The 24,082-nt window shown below is 42.6% G+C and overlaps 1 protein-coding gene across 1 annotated transcript in view; it reads right to left on the bottom strand.

Annotated features, from left to right (window-relative positions):
• Positions 1–17,569, bottom strand: part of FAM160B1 (family with sequence similarity 160 member B1) — a 33,678-nt gene extending 16,109 nt beyond the window's left edge. The window contains exons 1-10 of the mRNA XM_029932638.1: positions 17,466–17,569; positions 12,379–12,548; positions 10,413–10,517; positions 9,835–9,957; positions 3,810–4,103; positions 3,431–3,627; positions 1,721–1,835; positions 1,100–1,176; positions 828–1,020; positions 218–387 (exon numbers count right to left, since the gene is read on the bottom strand). Of these exons, the coding sequence (XP_029788498.1) occupies positions 218–387; positions 828–1,020; positions 1,100–1,176; positions 1,721–1,835; positions 3,431–3,627; positions 3,810–4,103; positions 9,835–9,957; positions 10,413–10,517; positions 12,379–12,548; positions 17,466–17,550 (1,529 nt within the window). The 5' untranslated portion in view covers positions 17,551–17,569. The remainder of the gene's footprint in view (positions 1–217; positions 388–827; positions 1,021–1,099; positions 1,177–1,720; positions 1,836–3,430; positions 3,628–3,809; positions 4,104–9,834; positions 9,958–10,412; positions 10,518–12,378; positions 12,549–17,465) is intronic.
• Positions 17,570–24,082: the final 6,513 nt, after the last annotated feature.

Raw genomic sequence — 24,082 nt, 5'->3', positions numbered from 1 at the left:
ACATCAAACTCAAGAGCACATTGATCTCGTCAGGTTAAACGAACACCACTTGTGATTTAAAAAGGTGGTGCTATCATGGCATCTCAACTTTACTTCTGAAAATCTTGTAAACTGTAAGAGGAATTTTTTTTTATGAATAAGTGAGAGAAGTAGGAGGAAAGAGAAAATTACGGTTCAGTGGGAGAAACTGAACTTGCAGAGCTGGATGGGAACTTACACGGCTCCCGCTATCAATCCGTTCTCTACCACATCTTTATCTTCTGGACACACGGGCTTGTACTCGGTATAATTTCTTTCTTCTAGATTTCTTAGGACCAGGTTGTAAAGAATGTGCTCATTGGGTTTTTGTAAGAGATGTTCAAACATTCTTAATGTCATGATGCTTATCTGAAACCAGAAATGATAAAGGCTGAGAAATATCTCTAAATACATTATCCTTCTTGCCATCCTCTAAGTCATGCTCTCAAATTTTATTTATTGGTTTATTTTTTAATTATTTTTTTGAAGTTTATTTATTTGAGGGAGAGAGAGAAAGCACAAGTCAGGGAAGGGCGGGGGTGGGGGGTGGGGACAGAAAGAGAAACTAAAGCAGGCTCTGCACTGTCAGAGCAGAGCCCGATGCAGAGCTTGAACTCACAAACCGTGAGATCGTGACCTGAGCCACAATCAAGAGATGTAACTAGGTGTTTAACCAACTGAGCCACCCAGGCGCCCCACATGCTTTCAATTTTTAAAGCCACGTGAAGAGGCCGCACTCAGCATCACAAGTACATTAAAGTCGTATTTCCAAGAATGGAAGTCCCATTCTAAATCATTACATAGCGTACCTCATCGGATATGTGATCACAATGTTCTATTAACCTATGTCTTAAAGGGTGTCTGCTAATTTCTGCCAGAGTTTCTGGTTCCCTCTGTTCTCCAAGGATAAAAAACACCATTTCTTGAAGCAAAACGTCAGAGGTTACTTGCCGAACAATGCGATGGAGCAGGGCGGTTGATGTCAGAATACCCATCTCAGAACTGGGCATAACAAACAGGCAATTAGTGGGCAACAATGACACGAACACAGCAATTTTTTTTAAAGGAAAAGGCCACTCACGTTTGCATCAACTGAGGTTCCATAACGCCAATAAAAAACCTTTCGTGAACAGCTTTGGCAAGAGCAACAGCAGCGGTCTAGAGGAGAGGGGGAGTGTCAGTATCTCCTTCGTTTTCGCGGGAAAGAGATTAACCTGTCACATCGATACGCAGTCTGCACTCTCCACCTGAGTTAGTGTGGAAAATCAAACTTGCCTGCTGACCACCTGGTTGATGGCACGTAAACCTGGGTGAGATGTTAGCTCCTGGTCCTTTCCATGTCATCTAAGCTTGCAGGAAGACAAACACGACAAAAATACCATCCTACTCACATTCCAGTATTGACGTTTCCCCAAAGAGGAGGAACGGTGGGAGGCCAGTATCACCCTATGAAGCCTCCTATCGTAATATTTAAAGAAGTATAAAGGCAGAACTTGAACTGTGATCTAGTCCAGATTTGTAACACACACGCACACACGCACACACGCACGCGCACACACGTTTTTTTACTTATTTGCCTGTATTTATCTTACGAACTGTGCTAAGACAACTGTGACACATTTGGGGATAGAAACTGAGGAAACTTTACTCAATACACATTTACATTGAAAAATTATCAATAAGTAACCAAAAAAATTCAAACCTTTTGTGCTTCCTTTATGAGTTGATCACAATAATCAAACCAGGAAAGAAATGAAATTAAGGCTCGTTTTCCTGGAAACGCTGAAGCATCTTCTTTATGACTGTACGAGTCCAAGCTGGGGACATGGGAGAGAAATGCTTAGTCCAAAGTTACCCAAAAGCATTCATCCAGTTCAGTACATACGGAAAGATGAGGTATATGAATAAGGCATTTACACAGGCAACGCTGGACGACTATCAGAAGTGGGTTTTATAAAAGAAAGCCAAGGGTAAAAGGAAACCTTTTATTTTATTTTTATTATTATTCTTTTTTTTTTTCATTTATTTGCTTTTAAGAGACAGAGAGAGACAGGGTGAGCAGAGGAGGGTCAGAGAGAGGAGACACAGAATCGGAAGCAGGCTCCAGGCTCTGAGCTGTCAGCACAGAGCCTGATGTGGGGCTCGAACCCACAAACTGTGAGATCATGACTGAGCCAAAGCCGGACGCTCAACCAACTGAGCCACCCAGGTGCCCCCATTTTTTTTTAATTTTTAATTTTTTTTTTATCATTTATTTACTTTTGAGAGACAGAGACAGAGCGTGAACGGGGAGGGACAGAGAGAGAGACAGAAAGGGAAACTTTTTAGATCAGAGTTGTAGATAACTTTCACTCATGAAGCGGGAAGAGAGAGACTAGCGCAGAATGTAGCTGCAGAGGAAAAGCCACCCGGGCAGCTCCTCAGGCTCCCCCGTGAGTATGACCAGGTGGCGGGAACGAAGTGTCGAGGTTCTTGGCCGCCGGGATGGAAGACAAGGAAGGTAAAGGAAGGTGTGCAAACAGAAACAAGCAGCCTGTTTCTCTTCCTGCCTTAAAACACAGGAGTAAAGTGAACATCCCTACAGATGTTGGCAGAGTATCGGGGGAGAAAGACAAGCAGGGGGCGTCCGGGCGGCTCAGTATGTCGAGCACCCCATTCCTGATTCTGGCTCTGGTCATGGTCCCAGGGTCCTGGGATCCAGCGCCATGTGGGGGTCATGCTGAGCATGGAGCCTGCCTGGGATTCACTCTCCCTCTCTCTGTCCCCTACCTTGTTCACACTTGCTCTCTAATAAATAAAAATTTTAAAAAGTGAGGGGAAAAAAAAGGCAAGTACAAACCAAGCAAGAGTTAAAAATACACAGACAAATTATAACCGGTTATTACACTAAAATACTAGGCTGCGTACAGGTGATGGGATTTGGGGCAAGTGTCCTCATGCTGCGTTATAAACTTCCAAGTGTTCTGTTCCCATCTTACAATGGGAATCAGGGGGAGCCCGAAAAGATGGGAAGAAGGGGTAAAACTAAGGTAGGAGGAGAGAGTCCACATACACAGGCCACGAAACACGAGACTCCGCTAGAGGACGTAGAATGCATTCATAAAAGGATGTTCTGGCTTTCGGGGGCAAAATAAAAAATCAGATACAGTTATTGGTTTTAATGTGATTAAGGTCTTAATTGATCACTGCAGTGGAAAAATAACTACGTAACAGCTGGGTTGTTCCCATACCAATTCACTCCTGATGGGCAACCAGTTTAAAACGAGTCTCAGAAAATAATCCCATTTAATGATCACAAGGAACGTCCCATTTTCCAATGCCAAACGTTTATGTCACTGCAAAACAGGAAGCGAACTTAAAAGTGCAGGGGGGGAAGCCACTCGTAGGGGAAGACGCGACGCACGGTCCTTACCCCCAGTTAATCGCTTCCACGGTCTCGATGTCTAAGGGATCCACGGACGGAGGCAGGGCCCTGTACAGCGAGGCGAGCCTGTCCGTCAGCAGCTCGCACAGGCAGGTGCTCTGCGTGAGGCACTTGGCGGCCGCGGGCTCCGGCAGACTCACCAGCAGCATCAAGCCCTCGCAGGCTTTCACGGCTATGCGGCCGTCCTGCCGGGAAGGACACACACCCCTTCAATTCCTGCATTAGACGGGCGTCGAGTTGTCTGGGAAAAAGTTCAGCTTAAAAAGATTGAGCGCTTTTACACTAAACTAAGAATAGGTTTTTTGTTTTCTGTTTCAAATGCATGTACGTGTGATGGGGACGTGGGGGTGGGGAGAGAGAGACTCACAGGACTTCTGGTAAGATTCAACAAGGAATTCACTAGGTTGTAATCCTGGGTGGGACGGGCGACGGCGGCCTCTGGTAGGGAGGCGACGGTGAGATTATCCAAGCCCGTGGACAGGTCATCCATCTGGTGAGGGGGCTCATCCTCTAACTCTGCGTGCTCCAGCCCCGAGGCGCCGGACAGGTCCTCAGGCCGACACAGCTGTCCCGTGTCTGTTGACAAGGCATCTTGACCTTTCGATGTGTCTTCTGAAATTACATCGGGCGTTCCTTTGGAGGCCAATGATTTCAACTTATTCTGAAAAACAATACGTGTTCTGTAAGATTCATATCAAAAGACTTATAAAACAGAAATCACATTTTTATCAGTATTTCAATAATTAACATTCAATGTCTAGCCAACGTAGCAACAGGTAGAAGTGTTATGACAAAGGAAAATACTCAGACTTCAAGAAACTGTGTTTTAAAGATTTTACTTTTTTATTTTAGAATTTTTTAATGTTTATTTTTGAGAAAGAGAGACAGAGGGTGAGCAGGGGAAGGGCAGAGAGAGGGAGACACAGAACCCGAGGCAGGCTCAGGCTCTGAGTTGTCAGCACAGAGTACAACGGGAGGCTCAAACCCATGAACCATGAGATCATGACCTGAGCTGACGCCGGATGCTGAACGGACTGAAACACCCAGAGGCCCCCAAAAAACACTTCATATAAATATATCTTAGATTCTGGAACAAAATTCAAGTGCTCTTAGGACTAACAGTTATCTCCATGCTTTATATGATGCATTTGCTGTGGTGTATACAAATCTATAACTTTTTTTACATTTACTTATTATTGAGAGACAGAGAGAGACAGAGCATGAGTGGGGGAGGGGCAGAGAGAGAAAGTGACACAGAATCAGCAGGCTCAGGCTCTGAGCTGTCAGCACAGAGCCCGACGTGAGGCTTGAACTCGCCAGCTGTGAGTCATGACTCGAAGTTGGCTGCCCAACTGCTGAGCCACCCATGCCCCTACATATTTTAAAATTGCACAGGCACCTAGAACACTTTCCACACTAACTACGAAATGTGCCATGACCACAAGCAATGAACAGTATTAGTGGTAACTATTTGACTACTGCTACAAACCACTCATGTTAGTGAGGAAAACTACTGGGGAAGATTCAGGAGGTTTCAATTGCAATTAAGTGTTCCCTCCTCCCTGGGCTACTGAAAATACTTAGGCTCCACACTGATTCTTTTAAAATCATTTTTCTATGATGATTTTTGTTTTCCTTTGTACTTTGGCTTTATAAAAAGGACTCTATATTCTCAGGACAGTTTTAACATTTATTTATTAAAAATTTTTTTTTAAATGTTTATTTATTTTTGAGAGAGAGAGAGAGTATGAGCAGGGGAGGGGCAGAGAGAGAAGGAGACACAGAATCCAAAGTGGGTTCCAGGCTCTGAGCTGTCAGCACAGAGCCCCACACAGGGCTTGAACTCATGGACTGTGAGATCATGACCTAAGCCAAAGTTGGATGCTTAACTGACTGAGTCACCCAGGTGCCCAACATTAATTTATTTTGAGAGAGAGAGAGAGGGGGGGGGGAGGGAGGGAGGGAGAGACTCTCAAGCAAGCTCTGTGCTGTCAGCATGGAGCCCAACACCAGAACTGGATCCCATGAAGTGTGAGATCCTGACCTGAGCTGAAATCAACAGCTGGGCGCTTAACCAACGGAGCCACCCAAGTGCCGCTCTCGGAACCTTTTTATTAGTGTTCTTGATGAAAAAGGAAAGATTTACTTGAAATGTCAGCCCCGCCTCCCCAACACACACCCCCAGACACAAAGAGAATCTCAACTGAAGGTAATCATTCATTTCGAGGCAAAAAGTTATTTTGTTTTCCATTTGAACATAACAGCAAAAATCAAATCACACACACAGGTTAGAAGTCATCATAAACCAGCCTCTCCACAGGCCCTAACATCGTATTTCACCCATCACAGAGGGATATTAAATGCTGAATGAATTCAAAGTTCTATTTCCAACGTTATAGTACAGCTATTATAAATCACTTTTATTACAGTTACAAATATAGTTTGAACCAATCTTCTTGAGAAATCGAGCCCAGAGCACATGTTAAAAGAAAATGCTTCTGTAGAACTACAGAACTTCCCCATTTCCTAGAAAATCAATTGCATGTTACAATCATTATGAATGAAAAACATTCTATTCCATCTAAAATTCTAATAACATGGCTGGAGGGGGATCTCAGATACGACTGGCGAAGGGAAGACTAATGTCAGGCCAGCATTCAGTCCGTAAACGAGTGATTCTCAAGGTATGACTCAAGACGGTCGGCATCGTGTCTTCTGTGGGGCTTCAGACAAATGCAGGCTCCTGGGTCGCACCAGACCTGCCGGGTGAGGATACCCGGGGAGGAGCCAAGGAGCTGCATCTTTACCTATTTATTTGCATTACTGCAGGATGGCTGACAGTGTTACATTATTTCAGGTGTCCCACATGGTGATGGAACCCGCATTTTTAAGAAGCTCCGTGAGTGATGAGGAACCGCTGCTCTCTCTTGCACTTTGTCTCTACTGAAAATGCTCCCTTTCTACTTCAGGGATCTTAATGACAGCCGGCGCATGTTTATACACACAACCCCTCATCTCCTGAACGCAGACTTCGCTCCCAGATCACAGATCTGCAAGACCAAGTACCTGCCAATCATCTCCATCAACACCCAGAACACCCAGAAGTGTAATTACCATGTCCCCCTCAAAATAAGCTCCCCTGGGGCTCCGTTCTTTCTGTCCGCGACAGCCTTGCTGGCTCAGGAGTTCAAGCGTTCGCCGCCCTTCCTCCGCTTCCTGCACGAGAGCCCGCAGGGTCTCCCTCGGCGTCTCCTGCACGTACTCGCCTCGTCCCAACCCCCTGCCTCCCACCGCGAGTCCGTGTCACGTCTCGTCTCGTGGGGTTACTCCCTCAGCTGCCAGGTTGCTTCCTCTGCTCTTCCTTCTCCACTCAAAGGAATCCACTGTACAAGATGCTGCCACCAATTTAACTTGAGGGGCAGATGCCACCAGGTAATAACATCCCTGCTCACAAATCTTCAACGGCTCCCCAGTGACTGCCAGGTGTGTTCACGTTCCTCGTCCTGCCCTTCAAAGCCTGTGACCAATTCCTTGTCTCTCTCTTCAGGCCCTTCTCTTATCACATATCCTAACTGTACAGTTTCTTGAACTTCTGTATCTTCCATCCCTTACTTATGTCCTCGGTTTCTTCTTTAAACATCTCTCAAGGCTCCTATCAAAGGTAGTTTCTTCTACGAAGTCTTTCCTGACCGCCGAGAGCAGATGGAATCCCTTCATCCTATCAAGGCTTAAGGCACTTTTACTTTGTACCCTTATGATCCTCACTTTATTCTACCTCAGATGACAGTCTGAATATTAGTCTTAACCTTGTCACCAGACTATAAACTCCTTTAGGACAAAGACTGTGTCTAACTCATTTACCATATGCATTTAAACCATAGTAGATGTAATATAAATGTAGTAGCTGATACAAATGAAAAGTGAGATTAGATTTCAGGGGACACAGCATGAGGACTGCACGGTCTTTTGTTGTCCTCTATACCTCCAAGTAATAGAGCTGCATTGCTCTAAAGATTCATTCATTCAGTAGTATTATTTAGGCAGTTATTTTACCTTACATTGGATACTAGAGAAGCTATGGGAACTGAAAGATTCATGAGACAGAGTTCTTGTCCTCATGGAGCTTATTGGCCAGCAGCAGAAAATAAAATGCACTTAAATAGCTCTGATGCCAGGGAAGCTGTAATAACTATGCTAAAGGCTTATGAATAGTCTTGAGAAAATGAAGACGCCTACCACCTCAGGCTTTGGAGAGTAATATGCTTTAAACCTGGTGCATTATAGAGACACGTCACTGATTCCGAACGGGGTTCTTTGTGGTGAGGTCTAAATGCAAATATTTCTCTGAGGACCTGTAAATAAAGTGGATCTCACCATCACCATACTTATGCCCACAAATTTCCTCTGCTTCTGATCTATGGCCGTGTACTTCTGAGTAAGTTTCAGAGATTCTGATTAAAAAGCCCTTAAAGCTGAAACTTGGGCAAAAATCCATGCTATTTTAAGTAACTAGAGTATCCAAGGAAACTTTAGTAAAAATGAACTTTGAGAAGAAACATCTCAGACTTGGCCAGATTGAAATAATATATTTATATCAAAAATTAAAAGGACTGCAATGTCATTCTAATGAACAAGCCGTTAAAATCTGAACTCCTAAGTGCACTCCAGCCATTTTGAAGGAAACTTTCAAAATAGGAGGCACAACACAAGACACTGGCATTCACAATCCTCCTCTTTACCTAGAAACGTAAATCCACGCAGTGGGGCAGCTTGGCCGCCCACCTGTCCTCGGTAGGCGTGCAGAAGCGGATCTCGGGGGACTGAATCCGTAAAGTAGAAAACAATCCAGCCCGCTGGACCGGCTAACGTTTTTCAAAACTAAACCCAACCCTGACAGCACTCCCTCTGACAAGGGTGTGGAACAACGGGAACTGCTCTCAGACGTGTTGACGGGATGCAGAAGGATAAGCCCATTTAGTGAACAGTGGTGCGGGAGTCCTTATGAAAATCAATACACACTTGCCACGGGGTCCCGCAATCCTACTCTTCGGTATTTGGCCAAGTGAAGTGAAAACCTAAATCCACACACCAAAAACACTGGGTGTGAATGCTCAGAGTGGCTGTCCCCGTAACTGCCCCCAACGGGAAAGCACCCGACGTCGCTCCACCGGCTGAATGCGTAAACAAGGGGGCTGCATCTACACAGTGGAGCGCTACTCGACACCATCAAGGACCAACCTTGTCAACGCACCTGAAATGCATTCTGCCAAGTGAGAACAGCCAGGCCCCAAAGGCTGGTTATGTTTTTGTGACTTTCTGTAAAAGAGGAAACCTGAGGCAGAAACACGTCAGTGACTGCCGGGGACAAAAAGGAAGGACGGCTACAAAGAATGTGCCGGGGGGTTCGACTGTGGCGGTGGCTACGTGACTGTGTGTCAGACCCTGACGACTGTAGACCCAAAACTGGATGTTGCACCGTATGCAACTTATACCTAATCTAGGGGGAAAGGGGGGAGAAAAAGATTTTTAAAAAAAATCTAAATTGTTTTTTCTACAAACATCCCTAATGACTTCACTGCTGAAAAAAGGGAGTGAAAGAAGAAAGTACACAAGAATTGTCTGATTCAGGGGCGCCTGGGCGACTCAGTCAGTTAAGCATCTCACTCTTAATTTCGGCTCCAGTCATGCTCTTGCGGTTTGTGGGTTCGAGCCCCGTGTTGGGGCTGTGCTGACCGCATGAAGCCTGCTTGAAATTCCCTCTCTCCTCCTGCCCCACCCCTGCTCATGCGCACACATGTGCTCATTCTCTTTCTCTCAAAATAAACAGATTTAAAAAACAAAGTCTACTTTAAAACTAGAAGTAAAACCCAAAATATCAATTGCTATAAGAAGTAAAGTATGAATCAGTGACTATGGCTAAGAAAAGACAGTACAGAACATGAGAGCGATCCCAACCGTGATCTCAGGCTGGGGCGGTGACTCGGGATTCTGCACGTCCTGTCCAAAGCTGCACACACCATCCCTACCCCAGGCCAGGTGACCCGCGCTCCATGCCAGAGCACACTCGGCTGAAAACAGGATAGCTTACAGACTCCCGTGACTTCTCTCGCCCTGATTTTCCCCTCACGCTGCATTCCTCCTAAGCCTTGACTCTGTTTGTCAAGACCCTTTGCTGTCCTCTCTATCTGGCTCAACTATTCTCTCTAAAAACTGGTTTTTTTTTTTTCAGTTAAAACAAAACGGTGATCTTAAATGAAAATAATTCTAAGAAGTAAAACGAGCCATATGATACCCACAAAATGTAATTCCTTCTAGAAATACTAATAGAATCCAAGTCTCAAAATAATTTTAATATGAGCATGCTTCGAAGATTGTCAAGAAGTGTACCATACCTCCAGAAAAAAATTAACCAAGTAGGGATTTTGTTTCAGCTTTGCACACACGATACAGAGAAACTGGATTTCTTCATTTTCTGTTGGTGTTGCAAGGACTTCACCACAGAGTCGAATTAATTTCTGTCAAAAAATTTAAAACAAATTTTGAAACTTAGGTTACTTTTTACAAGTAAGTAAATAGCCATCCGTCTTTCTTAAGGGTATTTAAAATTTTCAAATAATGCAAATACCTTGGCATTTTTCAGATAGAACACTATTTATCATCACCTATAACAAAACAGATTGACTAATTTTTCACTTAGTGCCTAAAAAATTGATAAGGCACACAACAAACTCTTCTTGAGATCTCACAGAGATAAGTTAAAGGAAAAATTAACGTATAAGATTTTAAGAGGAAAATATAAAGAGCATATATGATACAGTGTCAGGTATCAAAAAGCTCAAGTATTTGCTAATTTACATGTTATTTTTAGAATAAAATCCTTTACTATTTTTACTCTTAGAAAAATCATATTAAATAATTTACAGACTGAAAGAAATCAAATCAAAGACTTCTCTGTAAGGGGAGAAAATACCTGCACCGGCCTGTGTACATTGATGTGGGGAAGTAAAGGCTGCTGGATTCGCCCCAGGAGCTTCGTGTAGAATACCAAAACCTGCTGTTTCATCCCTGGAGGACACTGGGCGTGCAAAAAAAGAAACACAGACAAGAAGCAAACAGCCAATGCAGACACACTTACTCAAAAGCCTTTAAATTAAAGAATAGGAGAAACACATATATGAATATGTTTCACCCTCGAAAGTCAATGCAGCCAGCCAACTAACGAGTTCGTCAGAGTAAAATTCTCAATCAAATATTAATGACTGGTATTCTGGAAATAAAATTACATCTGGGACTATAATACAGCTTATGGAACCACAGGCTAATGTAATTACGAGCAGAATGGTAAGAACATGGTGCTGAGACTCTGGTCCAGAACACCAATGCTACGGAAATACAAAGCTATTATGGTTAACTCCATGGCCAAAGCAAAAGCAGAATCTTGTTACTTACACTAATAACGGGAGATCAATGACCCTCCATCCTGGAGACGGAGGAGCAAACAAAGCCTTCTACCACGCATATGTAAATAAAAGGGATCGTCCGGTATAAAATGCTGTGATTTATTCTAACACTGCTGCTTGACATTAGTTGCAAAAGTATTTACATTCCGACTATTATAAACAGTGAATGGTTAATAAGGAAGTTTTTATGACAGGCCAGCTGTTTTAAATCTTTGCCGAAAAGGAGGGAAATAGTTACTTCCTTTGTAGGTTAAGAGACCGCCGACTAACAAGGTTCTGTGTTCTATGATTGACCTGCTGATGCCTCACAGTGAAAACAGTCACAAAATGACTATTTCCATAGCATCATCACAGACATGCTACCTGGAAACAGTATAAACTATAATCTTAAGCACAATTTTTTTAGATAGCAAATACCTCGCATTTTTCGGATAAAACATTGATAGTGTTTTAATCACCAATATAAAAATTAATTTGCCAGTGGTACAATTATTCACATTCACTCAAAAACAAATTAATCTATATTCAATTTAGTGCTGCAAAACCCTCTCTCCACACGACAGGAGAAAGAAGGGAGGGAGGGAATGAACTGCAGGGTACGGGAAGCAGAGGCCCAGTCTCTAAAATATAAATTGCCTGAACTGAACTTATAATGAGTTGGGAGAATTACAGGCTTGATTAAAAGCAAACGGTCCTCACGACCACTGTTCACGACTCTATTTGGTGTTTCAAGATGTCTACTGATTTATTTTGTCAGTTGGATTTTCACAGATATTACAGAAATTCATGGAACAAAACCACAGATTTTTAGACTTGGTGGAGGCCGTCTGTGACCATGTGTCTGATTTTAAAGAGAAAGAGTAACTGAAGGGACTCTACAGGTCACGGTGGATTCGTGACAAATTTGGCCAGGCCTCCCAACAGCAACCCAAAGTCGCCGTCCCTCAGACCACTGCAGACTTTGAAATTTGCCTTCATCAGCACTTTGAAAGTTTCCTGGTAAAGAATATTATTTATACCATTATATTAGCGAAGATTTCGCAAGATTCATGAGGCCTAAATACTTAAACTGGCTCCACTCAGCAGCAGAGGTAATGTCAGAATAATGGTGACATTCCCTTTCAGGACTGTGAAAAAACAATTTCTATTTTCGTAACACAACGCTCACTGGGTTCCTGCTCATGTCCTTGGGCTCCGAGTACATGCACTTGACTTTATTTTCATAAATGTTGACACTGTACTTCTGAGCAGCCTAAGGACCAGTTGTTGCCTAGAGCATCTGCGGGCTTTGCTGCTCTCTGGAAAGTCACATTCGTACAGCCCGCACGCTTTCCGTGTTTCACAATCCTGATGTGAATCCTGCCACGCTTACTAAGTCCCTTCATAATTAAATTTAGTACTTGGCAGCTTCTCTATCTCTGAGACATGAATGCATGTATTACGTGCCCAAGAACACGATGTGGGTTAGGAACTCACGTCAGCTTTCCCTAAGGTGTATAACGTCTCCAAGATCTTGTGATGAAGCAGATACTCCATGCACGGCCCTGTCACTCCGAATTCTCGCTCACGTTCTTCTTGCAGCAAAATGCCAAACATCTGGTCCAGATGAGAAGGGATGTTTGTATCTGTCACTGGGGCTTTATCGTCTTAAAAAAAAAAAAATCATCAAACATTCAGATGTTTTAAAACTGCATCTTTGTACCCAAAAGAGTCTTTGATATTTTCCCTATTCCAATGGAAACAGAAAAACCTGACCTATACATATGAGTTTATACTCATACTCATGGTATAATTATTTTTGCCAGGATTCAGAGGATTCTTTTTTGCCATATTCTTACCAAAAAAACTGAATCAATATTCTAAAATATATTCTATTAGCTAACATCCATGCATGAGAATTCAAAATAAGAGCCATTTATATGAAAATGGGAACTTAATTAAGAAAAATACATGTAACATCAAAATTTTGCATGCGCTTACAATTAAATTAAATTTACAATTAAAAAATCTGTTTTCAATCAGCCAGTTCAGAAAACAGGTTGGCCTTTAAACATTAAGCTGAATTAGGCAGGATATGCAGAAAGCACAGGTGCCGTTTTTGACTGCTACTGAATCACTGTAACACTGAGAAGCCCCTAATTAATCTCCATTTGTGAACACGCAAGGAGCTCAAAGAAAAATTTTGGACACCTCTCATTAGCAGACAACTACTCACAAAGCTTCTCAGGAGAATTTGTATAAATACTATTGATTTTTTAAGATAAAAATTCATTGATACTTCATAGAGTTCGGTTTGACTTGAAAATCACATGGTTTTATCACCCTGCCCTTATTGTTAAAATTACTCTTAATAAAGGGGTTACATTACTCTTAATAAAAGGTGAAGTTTTCTAGAATATTTAAATACAAAATATACTTGGAGAGGGCCTGGGTGGCTCAGTCAGTGAAGCGTACAACTCTTCATGATCTCATGGTTTGCGAGATCGGGTCCTGTGTTGGGCTCTGTGGAGCCTGCTTGGGATTCTTTCTGGCCCTCCTCTGCTTGCATATTCTCTCCTTCCCTCACTCCCTCACTCCCTCTCTCCCTCTCTCCCTCTCCCTCTCTCTCTCTCTCACTCACTCAAAATAAAAATAAATTAACATCAAAATATACTTGGAAGTGCCATGTTCTTACTTATATTTCTATTGTCATTTACTTAGTACCTTCATAGTGTGTACAACACAATCCTAGCATGCTATGTATTTGATATGTTGTTTTGTCTGTCTGTGCACACACACACACACACACACACAATGTAAACCATGACACTAGCCCTACAGAGAAAAACAATGGAAAGACAAGGAGGACATATATACCAAATCTGACACAATATGTCGCAGGTATGAAAGACATGGGGCCTGGAGTTAGACAACCTGCATTCAAGTCTTGGCTCAGTCACTTGTAGTTGGACGACCTTGGCAAATTAGCCAAGCCTCCGTCACCAACACCTGTAAAATGGGGCTAACCAACACCAGTAAGTGCTGCTGTATGATTTCAATGAGATGACGTGTGTAAAGCTCTGTGACTTAGCACACTGTAAGAATTCAAGAACTGTTAACTTATAAGGTCTCACTTTGTATTCCTCTAAAATGAGTAGGCTGGCGCTAATGGAAGATAATTTGGAAGTTTATTTGAAATTTATTTTTTTAATGATTTTCTCCTTTATTTATTTATTTTTAATGTTTTATTTATTTTTAATACAGAGAGAGACAGAGCATGAGAGGGGGAGGGGCAGAGAGAAGGAGACACAGAACCGGAAGCAGGCTCCAGGCTCTGAGCTAGCTGTCAGCACAGAGCCTGATGCGGGGCTCGAACCCACGAAGGTGAGATCTGACCTGAGCCGAAGCCGGAGGCTTAACCGACTGAGCCACCCAGGCGCCCCAATGATTTTCTCCTTTAATTGCAGATTTTATATAAACATTCCAGGGAAGAATGAATGTTCAAGCATGGTCTGATTAGTTATTAATGGAGAAAAATGAACAGAAAGCCTTTCTAAATTGGGAAACAAATGAATTATAAGTTTGACTTGACAAGTTAAAATCCTTGCCCCCTGGAAGGCAACATGGAGTTTCCACCATCTACCCTCATCCCTCCTGAGCTGTGTGTAGGTCTCTGGGGGCCACACTTGCTACTCCTTCTCGGTCTTGCAGTCTCCTACTCATGCTTTAAAATCCAGGTTAGAGGGGTGCCTGGGTGGCTCAGTCAGCTGAGCAACTGACTCTTGATTTCAGCTCAGGTCCCAGGGTTGTGGGAAAGAGCCCCACTTTGGTGCAAAGTCTGCTTGAGATTCTCTCTTCCCTTCCTCACGCTCATTCTCTCTCTCTCTCTCTAAATAAATAGACAAAAATTAAAAAGTAAAATAAAATCCAGGTTATAGACTGCCTCTTCCTACCTCTCTCTCTGTTTTCTCTCTGTGTCTGATGCAGGCTCATTTGTCTCATATTTTATTATAAAATACATATTTGTTTCTGCTACTACACTATAAAAAAGTCATTTAAGAGCAAGAGCTTAAGGCCTTTCTTTTAAAGTATTTCCCTTTAGGCTATGGAGGGGTGAAAAATTCACATGGGCCAAGAATCATCATTTGAAAAGACAGCTCCTCTCAAAAAAAACTTTCCAATAGGTCTGCTGTCTAAATATCCAAATTAAGGTCGAAATCCTATTTTACATGGAAAGGTACACATACTTTTTTGTCTAAGTTTTACTTATTACACACACATAAAGGATTTTTTCTTTCAAAGAAGAATCACCTATGACCCCCATCAGCTTGCCTGAATACTCTATCTCAGGAGCTGCCGGACTTTGGCCTATGGGACAAATCCAGTCCCGTGTTTGCATCTTAAGTTGTACTGGAACAAAGGAATGCTATTCTCATATTTATTGTTGATGGCTGCCTTTGCATTACAACAAAACTGAGTAGTTGCAACAGAGGCCACAGGGCCCCGCAAAGCCTAAAATATTTACCATCTGGCCCTTTACAGAAAAAAATTGTCACCCTTTGACCTCATTTATTTCATATTCCCCTTACTCTCCCTCCTTCCTATTCACTGAGAAGGACAGAAGCAACCAGAAAATAACTTTTGAAGGTTCCGTATACCACACCCACCCTCTTTCTGCATCTATACCTGTATGTTCTGCTTTCTACCTTAGTTAATGGATGGCCTGTCCACATGCCTATTAAGGCTAAGCTAGGTGTGCACTAGACCCCCATCCCCCTGCCTAGTTAAGGGTACGGCTCAGAAATTATGGCGTCTAACTCTTGTCCACCTTTCCCTCCCTGCTCCATCCTTCCATCAAAGTACAAACTGCAGTATCTTCTATCTTAAAAAAAATTTCTTAAGCCCTCTCTTGAAAGGCATCTGGCTGGCTCTGTTGGAAGAGCATACGACTCTTGATCTCTGGATTGTGGGTGAAGAGGTTACATACACACGTACATAAATCCATCTCTGGATACCACATCTCCCTCTGGCTACTGTTCCACTTCGCAGCTCACCTTTCCCCTGACAGAAGAGAGCAGTCCACACACACTGTCTACACAGGTTCTCTGCCCATTTTCTTTTAAGCCTACTCCAATGGTTCTTATCAAGTCCAGTAAAGAGCTCCTGGTGGCCAAGTCCAAAGATCCTTTTCTTAGCCTTCATTACCCTGACATCACCATCAATTGACACAATTAATCTTTCTCCCTCCTCCAAATCCCAGGACACCATTCCACCTTGGGTGTCTCCTACCCATTGGCGGAAGTGGTATCTTTTGCTATTATTCTCATCATCCTGACCTCTGAGCACTGAGCCCAAGGGCTCCATTCCTGAACACTTTCTCTCTTCCATCTATCCTTACTGCCTAGAACATCTCATCCAATTCCATGACTTTAAATCCCACTTAAAGGTGATGACTTCAATTTCATATCTCTGGTTTAGACCTCTATCTTAAATTCCAGATTCCTATTTCCAACAGTCTACTTGACAAATCCAATTGGGTATGTAATTGGCATCTCAAATTTAACATGCCCAAAATAGTCTTACGAACCTGCTTCTCCTACAGTCCACTGCTATGTGGTCTTTCTATTTTCCAACTGCCCAAGCCCAAAAACTTGGGAGTTTCCTTGACTTAGCTTCTCATACCAACATTCAATCCATCAACAAAGCTTTCTGCAAAATATGTCCAGAACACCAAGACTTCGTACCAGCTCCACCCTGGCTTAACCCATCATTGCTCAGACCATTCCAAAAGTCCCCTAATGGTTCTACAGCGTCACCGCTGCATCCTTTTGAACTCATTTTGTTCACAGAAGCCAAAGTGGCCCCTTTAAAACAGATTATGTTACACGGCCACTCAAAACCCTCTAACCCAAGCTTCCCACCTTGGAGTAAAAGCCCTTGTAACAGCTTACAAGGCCCTCTGTGATGGCACCCTGCTCCGGTCTGATGTCACCTCCTCACGCTTTTCTCCTTGTTCACGTTGCTCTACCACACGGCTTTCATGAAGTTCCCAGCATGTGTCAAGTACGCTGTGTGCTCCAGCCTCAGGGTTCTTGTACCCAGTCCTCCTTCCGACACCAGCCCTCCAGATTTGCTTTCTCTCTCCTTCCGATTCCAACCGAGAGGTCAGCTTTGGCAGTGAGGCATTCTCTAACCTCCACCAGCCAGCTGTACCCTGTGCCCCATATCTACACTCCTAACCCCTTAGCCAGCCTCATCTCCCCCCAGTCCCTGCCACCGGACGCACTCACGTGTATTTATCTAGTTATCGTCTGCTTCTTATGTGCGTAGTCAATATATAAGCCCCGTTAGGGCAGGGATTTTGCTTGTTTGGCTTCCTGTTCATTCTATCACCCAGTGCCTAGAACAATGCCTATGCATAGCACGTGCTCCAGACACAGTTTTTACATGAATCTAAAAGAGGAATTCGAAGTAAAACAAATTGTCTATATATTTAAATATAAAACAGCTTTGAAAACTAATTGGAAACATATTTTAGTATTTCATACATTTTCTGTTCAATTAACATTAGCTTTGTTTCTTACCCGAAGTCTCTATGTAGTAATGGGTAATTGCCTTCCAGTGATAAACAAAATCTTCTTGTAAAGGAAGAGAAGGTGCAAGCTGCATGGACACACACACACACAAAAAGACCACACGATTAAGAAAATGGCACGAAATGTTTCCATACAGTATAACTCTGTATTTGTCTACTAATAATACCAAAGCAGCATAAAAATAAGGGATGAGCTTAATTCGATTCTGTATGTCAGATATCAAAAAGAAACACAGTCAAGAAAGTAAAACGATTTCTTAAGAAAAAGGAAAAACACACATCAATATTATCATTAAACTACAAGAACCGGAATTCTTTTTTTCCTCCCCAAAACTAGTAACTACATGTGGCTTCAAAAGTTAACAGTGTGAAAGGGAAAGATGCAATTCTTATTTAAATTATCAGTGAAACAAAACTACCAATAACCAGGATCTTCGTACCCAGGACTTTGAAACGCAAAACTGTAAAAAGCTGCTATGTAATTAGTTACACGTCACCATTATGAACACATATGCCAAAGTCAACCCTGTAATCAGATTAAAACTGTTCCCTACTTGCAGTGACGTATGGATCGAAATCTTTTCTTTTTAAGCCTGGCTTAGTGCATAGTTTTAGCAAAACACCTATGTGAACAAGACACTACCAACTTAAATTCCACAAAGCCATAAATGTTTTACATTTTAGTTTTAAATTTTACTTCAAACGTTTTTAAGACCAAAATTGTATCTCTTCGGCTGTCTCATAGAAAACCTGCCAAGTATTTCAAATGTGTGTTAAACAGATTGAAAAAGACCTGGATCTACCTTCCACAAGACGTCTTTTCCTAAAATAGAGTGAGAGACAGAATGCTCCCTCCACCCCCCACCCCAGTCCTACTATGGCCCATAAATTTTGGTCAGAAAGTTCGCAGTTGCCCCGGCTTCCTTAAAGACAAATAGGTTTCTACTCTGGGAACCTAGAGCATGGCACAGTCGTCTATCATTTCCATCCACTTCGTCTAAACCGATGACTGAACACGGGTCCTGTTCTGTTTTGACTTCTGGGTGGCCTCACGCAGAGACCTTCAAGTTCGAAATCCTGTCAAAACAATCTCGAAACGATTGGGCGAATTATAAACATTGGTCCTGGACACCTTATGCACGGCAATCCAGGAGAGGGACCATCTTTAGGAAAGAACATCGCCAACGCTGTCACACTAGCTTCCGCTTGCCTAGGCCGTTTGGAATTGCACTGGGTTAAGAGATGGTTAGTATTCGCCTCGATTCCCAAATGGAGAGCTATGAAATGTTCCAAAAGGCTTTAAGATCTTTAGTAAAAGGAATTAAAACCTTTGGGATTGTTATCCTTCAAGAAGAACACGGGGAGAGAAAATATTTGGGAGATGTTGAGAAAAAAATGTGAAAGAAAATTAAAAACTGTGACCTTTGGAAAACAGAATAACCTTCCTGAAACTTTTAGGTTAAAAAAATCTGTTTTAATCAGCTACTTGTTGGGGGCACCTGGGTGGCTCAGTCGGTTGAGCGTCCGGCTTCGGCTCAGGTCATGATCTTGCATTCGTGGGTTCGAGTCCCGCGTCAGGCTCTGTGCTGCTAGCTCAGAGCCTGGAGCCTGCTTCCGATTCTGTATCTCCCTCTCTCTCTGACCCTCTCCTGCTCATGCTGTCTCTCTCTCTCTCTCTCTCTCTCTCTCTCAAAAAAAAAAAATTAATTAATTAAATAAAAAACTTAATCAGCTACTTGTTTTTAGGATTGTCTTCAAAATATACCAATACTTTGTCTTGTGTTGGGGTCCTGGTTTTTTATACATCATCTTTTATATAGTTAAATGTATTAACAATTGAGACAAAATCAAATGAAATCTGGTGTTTCAAAAAAATACCTAATTTGTTAAATGTAAATATTGTGATTTGTTAAATTTTTCCAAGAGCATCTCCTTGGTATGTAAGGAATTACAGCTTCCTTGTTCTAGATCATTTTCCTCGTGGGACTTAACTCCATTTCCAAGTCACTAAATCAGAGGTCTTACAGAATTTGTGTTGTTCAAGTCAAATTCAAAGCAGGCTGGTGTTGCTGACCTGTCTCTCTCTCCCAGGAGTTTGATTTAAATAAGAAACCTATTTATATTTAAGTAGATGGTTAGGCAGTTACAAATTGCTAATAACTTAGTTTAGTAACAATCTTGTTCCAACATGAATAAATTTCCTTATTTATGCAAAACTTCCTACTAAAATTGTCTTTCATTACCGATTCTAACATGCAAATCACCTGTTTTATCACTGCGGAAAATAAACATTTATGCGATGAGTAAAATTTCAAAAAGGAAGAGGTGTGTGAATCAGCATGAGGGGATTCTAATTCGCATTAACATTTTACCAAACAGATTAGATTTTTGAAAATTTGTGCAGTTACACTCTCAACCAAAACTTGACACGAATGCCTACCTTGGACATGGCTTTCCCTAGGAAGCCTTGCCAGACTTCCACGTGCTCTGGGGCACCCTCCCCCAGGAGGCCCACTCTCTCTTAGCCCTGATTCCAAATCAGTCATTGCTGATCTCCACTGGATCGTCAAATCTACAAGGGCTGGGATTGACTATGGCCATCTTCTTCCTCACTGAATTCCCGGTTTCCAATTCGGTGGCGGCAGAGTAGGCACTCTATGTAGTATTCACCAAGTGAAGAGGCGAATGACACAGCAGTTGCTTCCATTTAATGAGTAGTTGTGTGCCAGGCACAGTGCTGCAAAGTTTACACTTCCTAGATGGTCTTAAATTATCTTACAATAAACTCCGATTTTTCCCCAGACCCCTACTGAGATCCAAAGCCAGTTAAGTGCCTCACCCAAAGGAAACACTGCTTGTAACTAGCAACTCAGACCATCTTTCTCCAAAAGCCCGAGCACACAGAAGGACCCACGGCGGGAACCCAGAGGAGAGCTTCCCGCCCCGAAGTCCCATCTGCTCGCTCTCCCCGTGGAGCATGAACATTCCATGTACCGATCTTCTAGGTGCTTCCTCTTCCCAGCCTCCTCCCTAAGGCCCCTCCGATCTTCCCTGTCCTTCCCCAGGCGAGCCCAAGCCTCCCTTCCTCCAGAGGGCCTTCTCCAAGCCCTCCGATCCTGACTGCTTGCCCCCACAGAACTCACTGGCCGAACAATCACCCCAAAATGAGTAATAATAGTTCACATTTAGGAAGCACTTACTAGGTACCAGGCATGGCACTGGGCCCTTCACATATATTATCTCATTTAAATGTTCACAATAAACCCATGAGATAAGTATTATTATTTCCGTTTTACAATGAGGAAATTGAAATGTACAAGGATTAAGTAACTTGTCCCGCGTGGAAGGAAGGGACGCTGCAGGACTGAAACCCTGTTATCTATGGCTCTCGGGGCTCCATAGAGCACGCTTGTGCACTGTTTAATCTTTAGTTTGTGTATTTGTTTTGTCTCCTAAATTAGACTGTAAGCAGTGTGAGCAAGGGTACCTTGTTTCCTCCGCGCTGTGGAGGCTTTCACGGCAGGCTCATAAAACGTTTGCTGAACAACTCAAGTGAGAGATCCCATCAGAAAAGAATACACTTAAGAAAACACTAAAGATGTTTGATTTGAAGTTTTAATTGCTAGGGCAGAATAGCTCTTCATAAATTACTGGTTTCAACAATCATCAACTCTTGACTGTAATTTGAAAAGATTCAAATCCTGAAAGATGACTCCCATTGAATTAATTAGTTAAAACTGATAAAACTTACTTCCCTTATCGTCTTGGAATAAATCTGCCCCCTAAAGGATGAAATTGGCTGACATTTAGAAAGAACCAGCCTTTGGCAGACTACCTAGGACAGACTAGGCCCTCAACAAATATTGAACTACACTAAATGGAAAGTGTTTTATTTGTACTTTGGGGAAACTGTGCTAGGGTGACCGAGTCCAACCTCGGAACTAACTACGAGAGAGGCCTGATTTCACCCCTGTGACGTGTGGCAACAGGCTAACAAAATGGATTCACTGCAAAACGTACTGGCCAATCATTCTTACTCTGAGGGAAGATTCATTTCTGAAAAGAGAAGCAAGAGCTACGTTACAGTTTTTGGTTTTGATCAAGGTATGAATTTCTCTCCTAAACTCAAAATGCAGTCTATCCACTTAAGAACTCATTTTCAAATATTAATCTTGAAAATATCTCCTATATTTTTTCCTTGTACTAGTTAATAGGATGTGAGGAGAAACCATGAAGTAAACAATAAGGAAAACTCTGCCTGTAAACCTCATTTAAATGTTAATCTGGTCAACCCTAAAAAAACCATTTGAGGGGCACCTGGGTGGCTCAGTCGGTTAAGCCTCCGGCTTTGGCTCAGGTCAGATCTCACCTTCGTGGGTTCAAGCCCCGCGTCAGGCTCTGTGTTGACAGCTAGCTCAAAGCCTGGAGCCTGCTTCCGGTTCTGTGTCTCCTTCTCTCTCTGCCCCTCCCCCTCTCATGCTCTCTCTAAGTATCAAAAATAATTAAAACAAAAAAAAATTAAAAACAAAACAAAACAAAACAAAACCATTTGAAGGCTGAACCAATTGAACAAAGAAACCTATAAATTAATAATATCAAAATGGTTGAAAGCAGCAACACAATTGAAAAAAGGTCGTGTCAGCATCAGCACACAGGATAATGTCCCACCTCTGACAAATCAGGATAATTATGTTAATTGCAAAACTGTATCAGAAAATACTAATTGGAAAAAGAAAAGAAAATGCTAATTGGGCATACAAATTAGAAGGAGTACAGAGAAAAGCTAATGAGATGAACTGATGAGTGGTAAAAGTAGTTTACAGAAGAAAATGTCAGGCAAATAAATAGAACTGAATAAATGGAAACCAATCTTGGGCTAGGAAAAAACATTCTTCAAATACCACAAAGATGGCTTATTTATCATTATGTAGGAGTTCATTCCCAAAAGAGAATGTAAGAAGGAAAGAGAAAAGCACACCAGAAGGTTTTCAGATTTAACCTATCAAGGTAAACTGGAATGCATCACAGATGAAAAACATTAACTCTAAGAAAATAAAAACATCACTCTAGGTGATTACAATCCACTCTTTAACTTTTTCTCACTTCAACAACGTTGGGAAGCTGGCCAGACAATTCACATGGCTAATTTGGTAGAAGCTAGCATGTACAGTTACAGAAAGATAACAAGGACAGAAAACACAGGCCTCAGGATAAAAATGACTCTTTTCTGGGAGAATAGGAAAACTATCTTTCTTTTTCTAAGTATTTATTTCTGTAAATATCAGCCTGATAGGTAAAGGATGTAAATAATGTAATAAATATTTTCTTTCCAATTATCTCAATATTAACCTGTTAAAATTGAATGATTCTTGGCATCTTAAGTAAAAAAAATAATATAAAATGTAAATGTCACTGTTTTCATAAATTCCAGTTAAATTCTCTTAATGTAAAGGCGCTGCTGACTGTGTACAAGAAAGGAAAATTAAAAGCTGTCCTGAAGTCTAAAACTGTCATCTCCCTTGCGTGGAATAACTGCTCTTCATTCAAGAAAACCTTTTCTCTTGATCTGATACATATGTTTCCCCAAGAACTTGTAGCAGAGCTTAAATGATTTTTAAACATTTCCCACATATCACTTAAAATAACAACGGTACTCAACTTTTGGTTTTGTTTTCATACTTAATTTAAAAAACCCATCTTATTTTTCTCTGACCATAAAAAATGTGCTATTGCAGTTGAGTTGTTTTATTTTTTTACGTTGTGTGAATTTTAATGTGCTATATCACACAGTCTACACACAGAAAGAGGATGACATTTTTTTAAATTCGCCAAGTACGGGTTTCTCCCACATGATGCATTTTTCAGTTTGGGCAACTCTCTCTGAGTAAAGAGAAACAACCAAAGTAAAGCAAACTGGACCTCGTATTATGAAAAAGGCAGCAAGACATTTCCTCTTTAGTTACGACTCTTGTGTTAGTGTGTTAGGGTATCTGAATGCGTGCGCTGGTGTCTCAAATCCTCAAAGGAGAGAGTCCAGGAAGAGAGGACAGAAAGGAAACAGATGGCTTCGCTGCTCGGCGAAGGCTTGGAAGCGGTCTAGACCCCAACCTCGACCAGACCCTCCAAACTCCCGTTTCACAACAATCAACACCATGCAGCTGAATTCGGCCGCGAGGCCAGCGAAGGCAACGCCGGGAGGATTAGAAAGCGGGGTCCGCGGGCTGCCCCGTCGCAGAGTCGCCCCCCGCCCGCGGCAAGGACACACCTTCCTGTCCACCCACCTTCCAAAGTCAACACAACAGCAAGCCAAACCCAAGCCCGAGCCGTGTCCGGCCGTTTCTTTTGTTCTGCTCCACGGTGATCACTTTTTCCAGAGCAGGTTAACGGTCCGGGAGTCCCGGGGAGCGCCCTGCGGCCCGGCCAGGTGCTCCCGACACCCCCGGCCCCCCGCTACCCGCTGGGCCCACCCAGGAATCAGGCGACCCCGCGCCCGCCCGGAGCGCCGGTGCTGCCGGGACACCCCCCGCCCACCCCGTCCCCCGTGGGCTCCCCAGGACCCGCGCCGGCCCGGGGCAGGTCGGCGAGGAGGGGGCCTGCTCCGGGCCA

The sequence above is a fragment of the Suricata suricatta genome, chromosome 2 (assembly GCF_006229205.1).
Source record: "Suricata suricatta isolate VVHF042 chromosome 2, meerkat_22Aug2017_6uvM2_HiC, whole genome shotgun sequence".
NCBI classification, from domain to species: Eukaryota; Metazoa; Chordata; class Mammalia; order Carnivora; family Herpestidae; genus Suricata; species Suricata suricatta.
The sequence above is the reverse complement of the archived record's forward strand: the minus strand, read 5'-3'. Positions and strand labels throughout refer to the sequence as shown.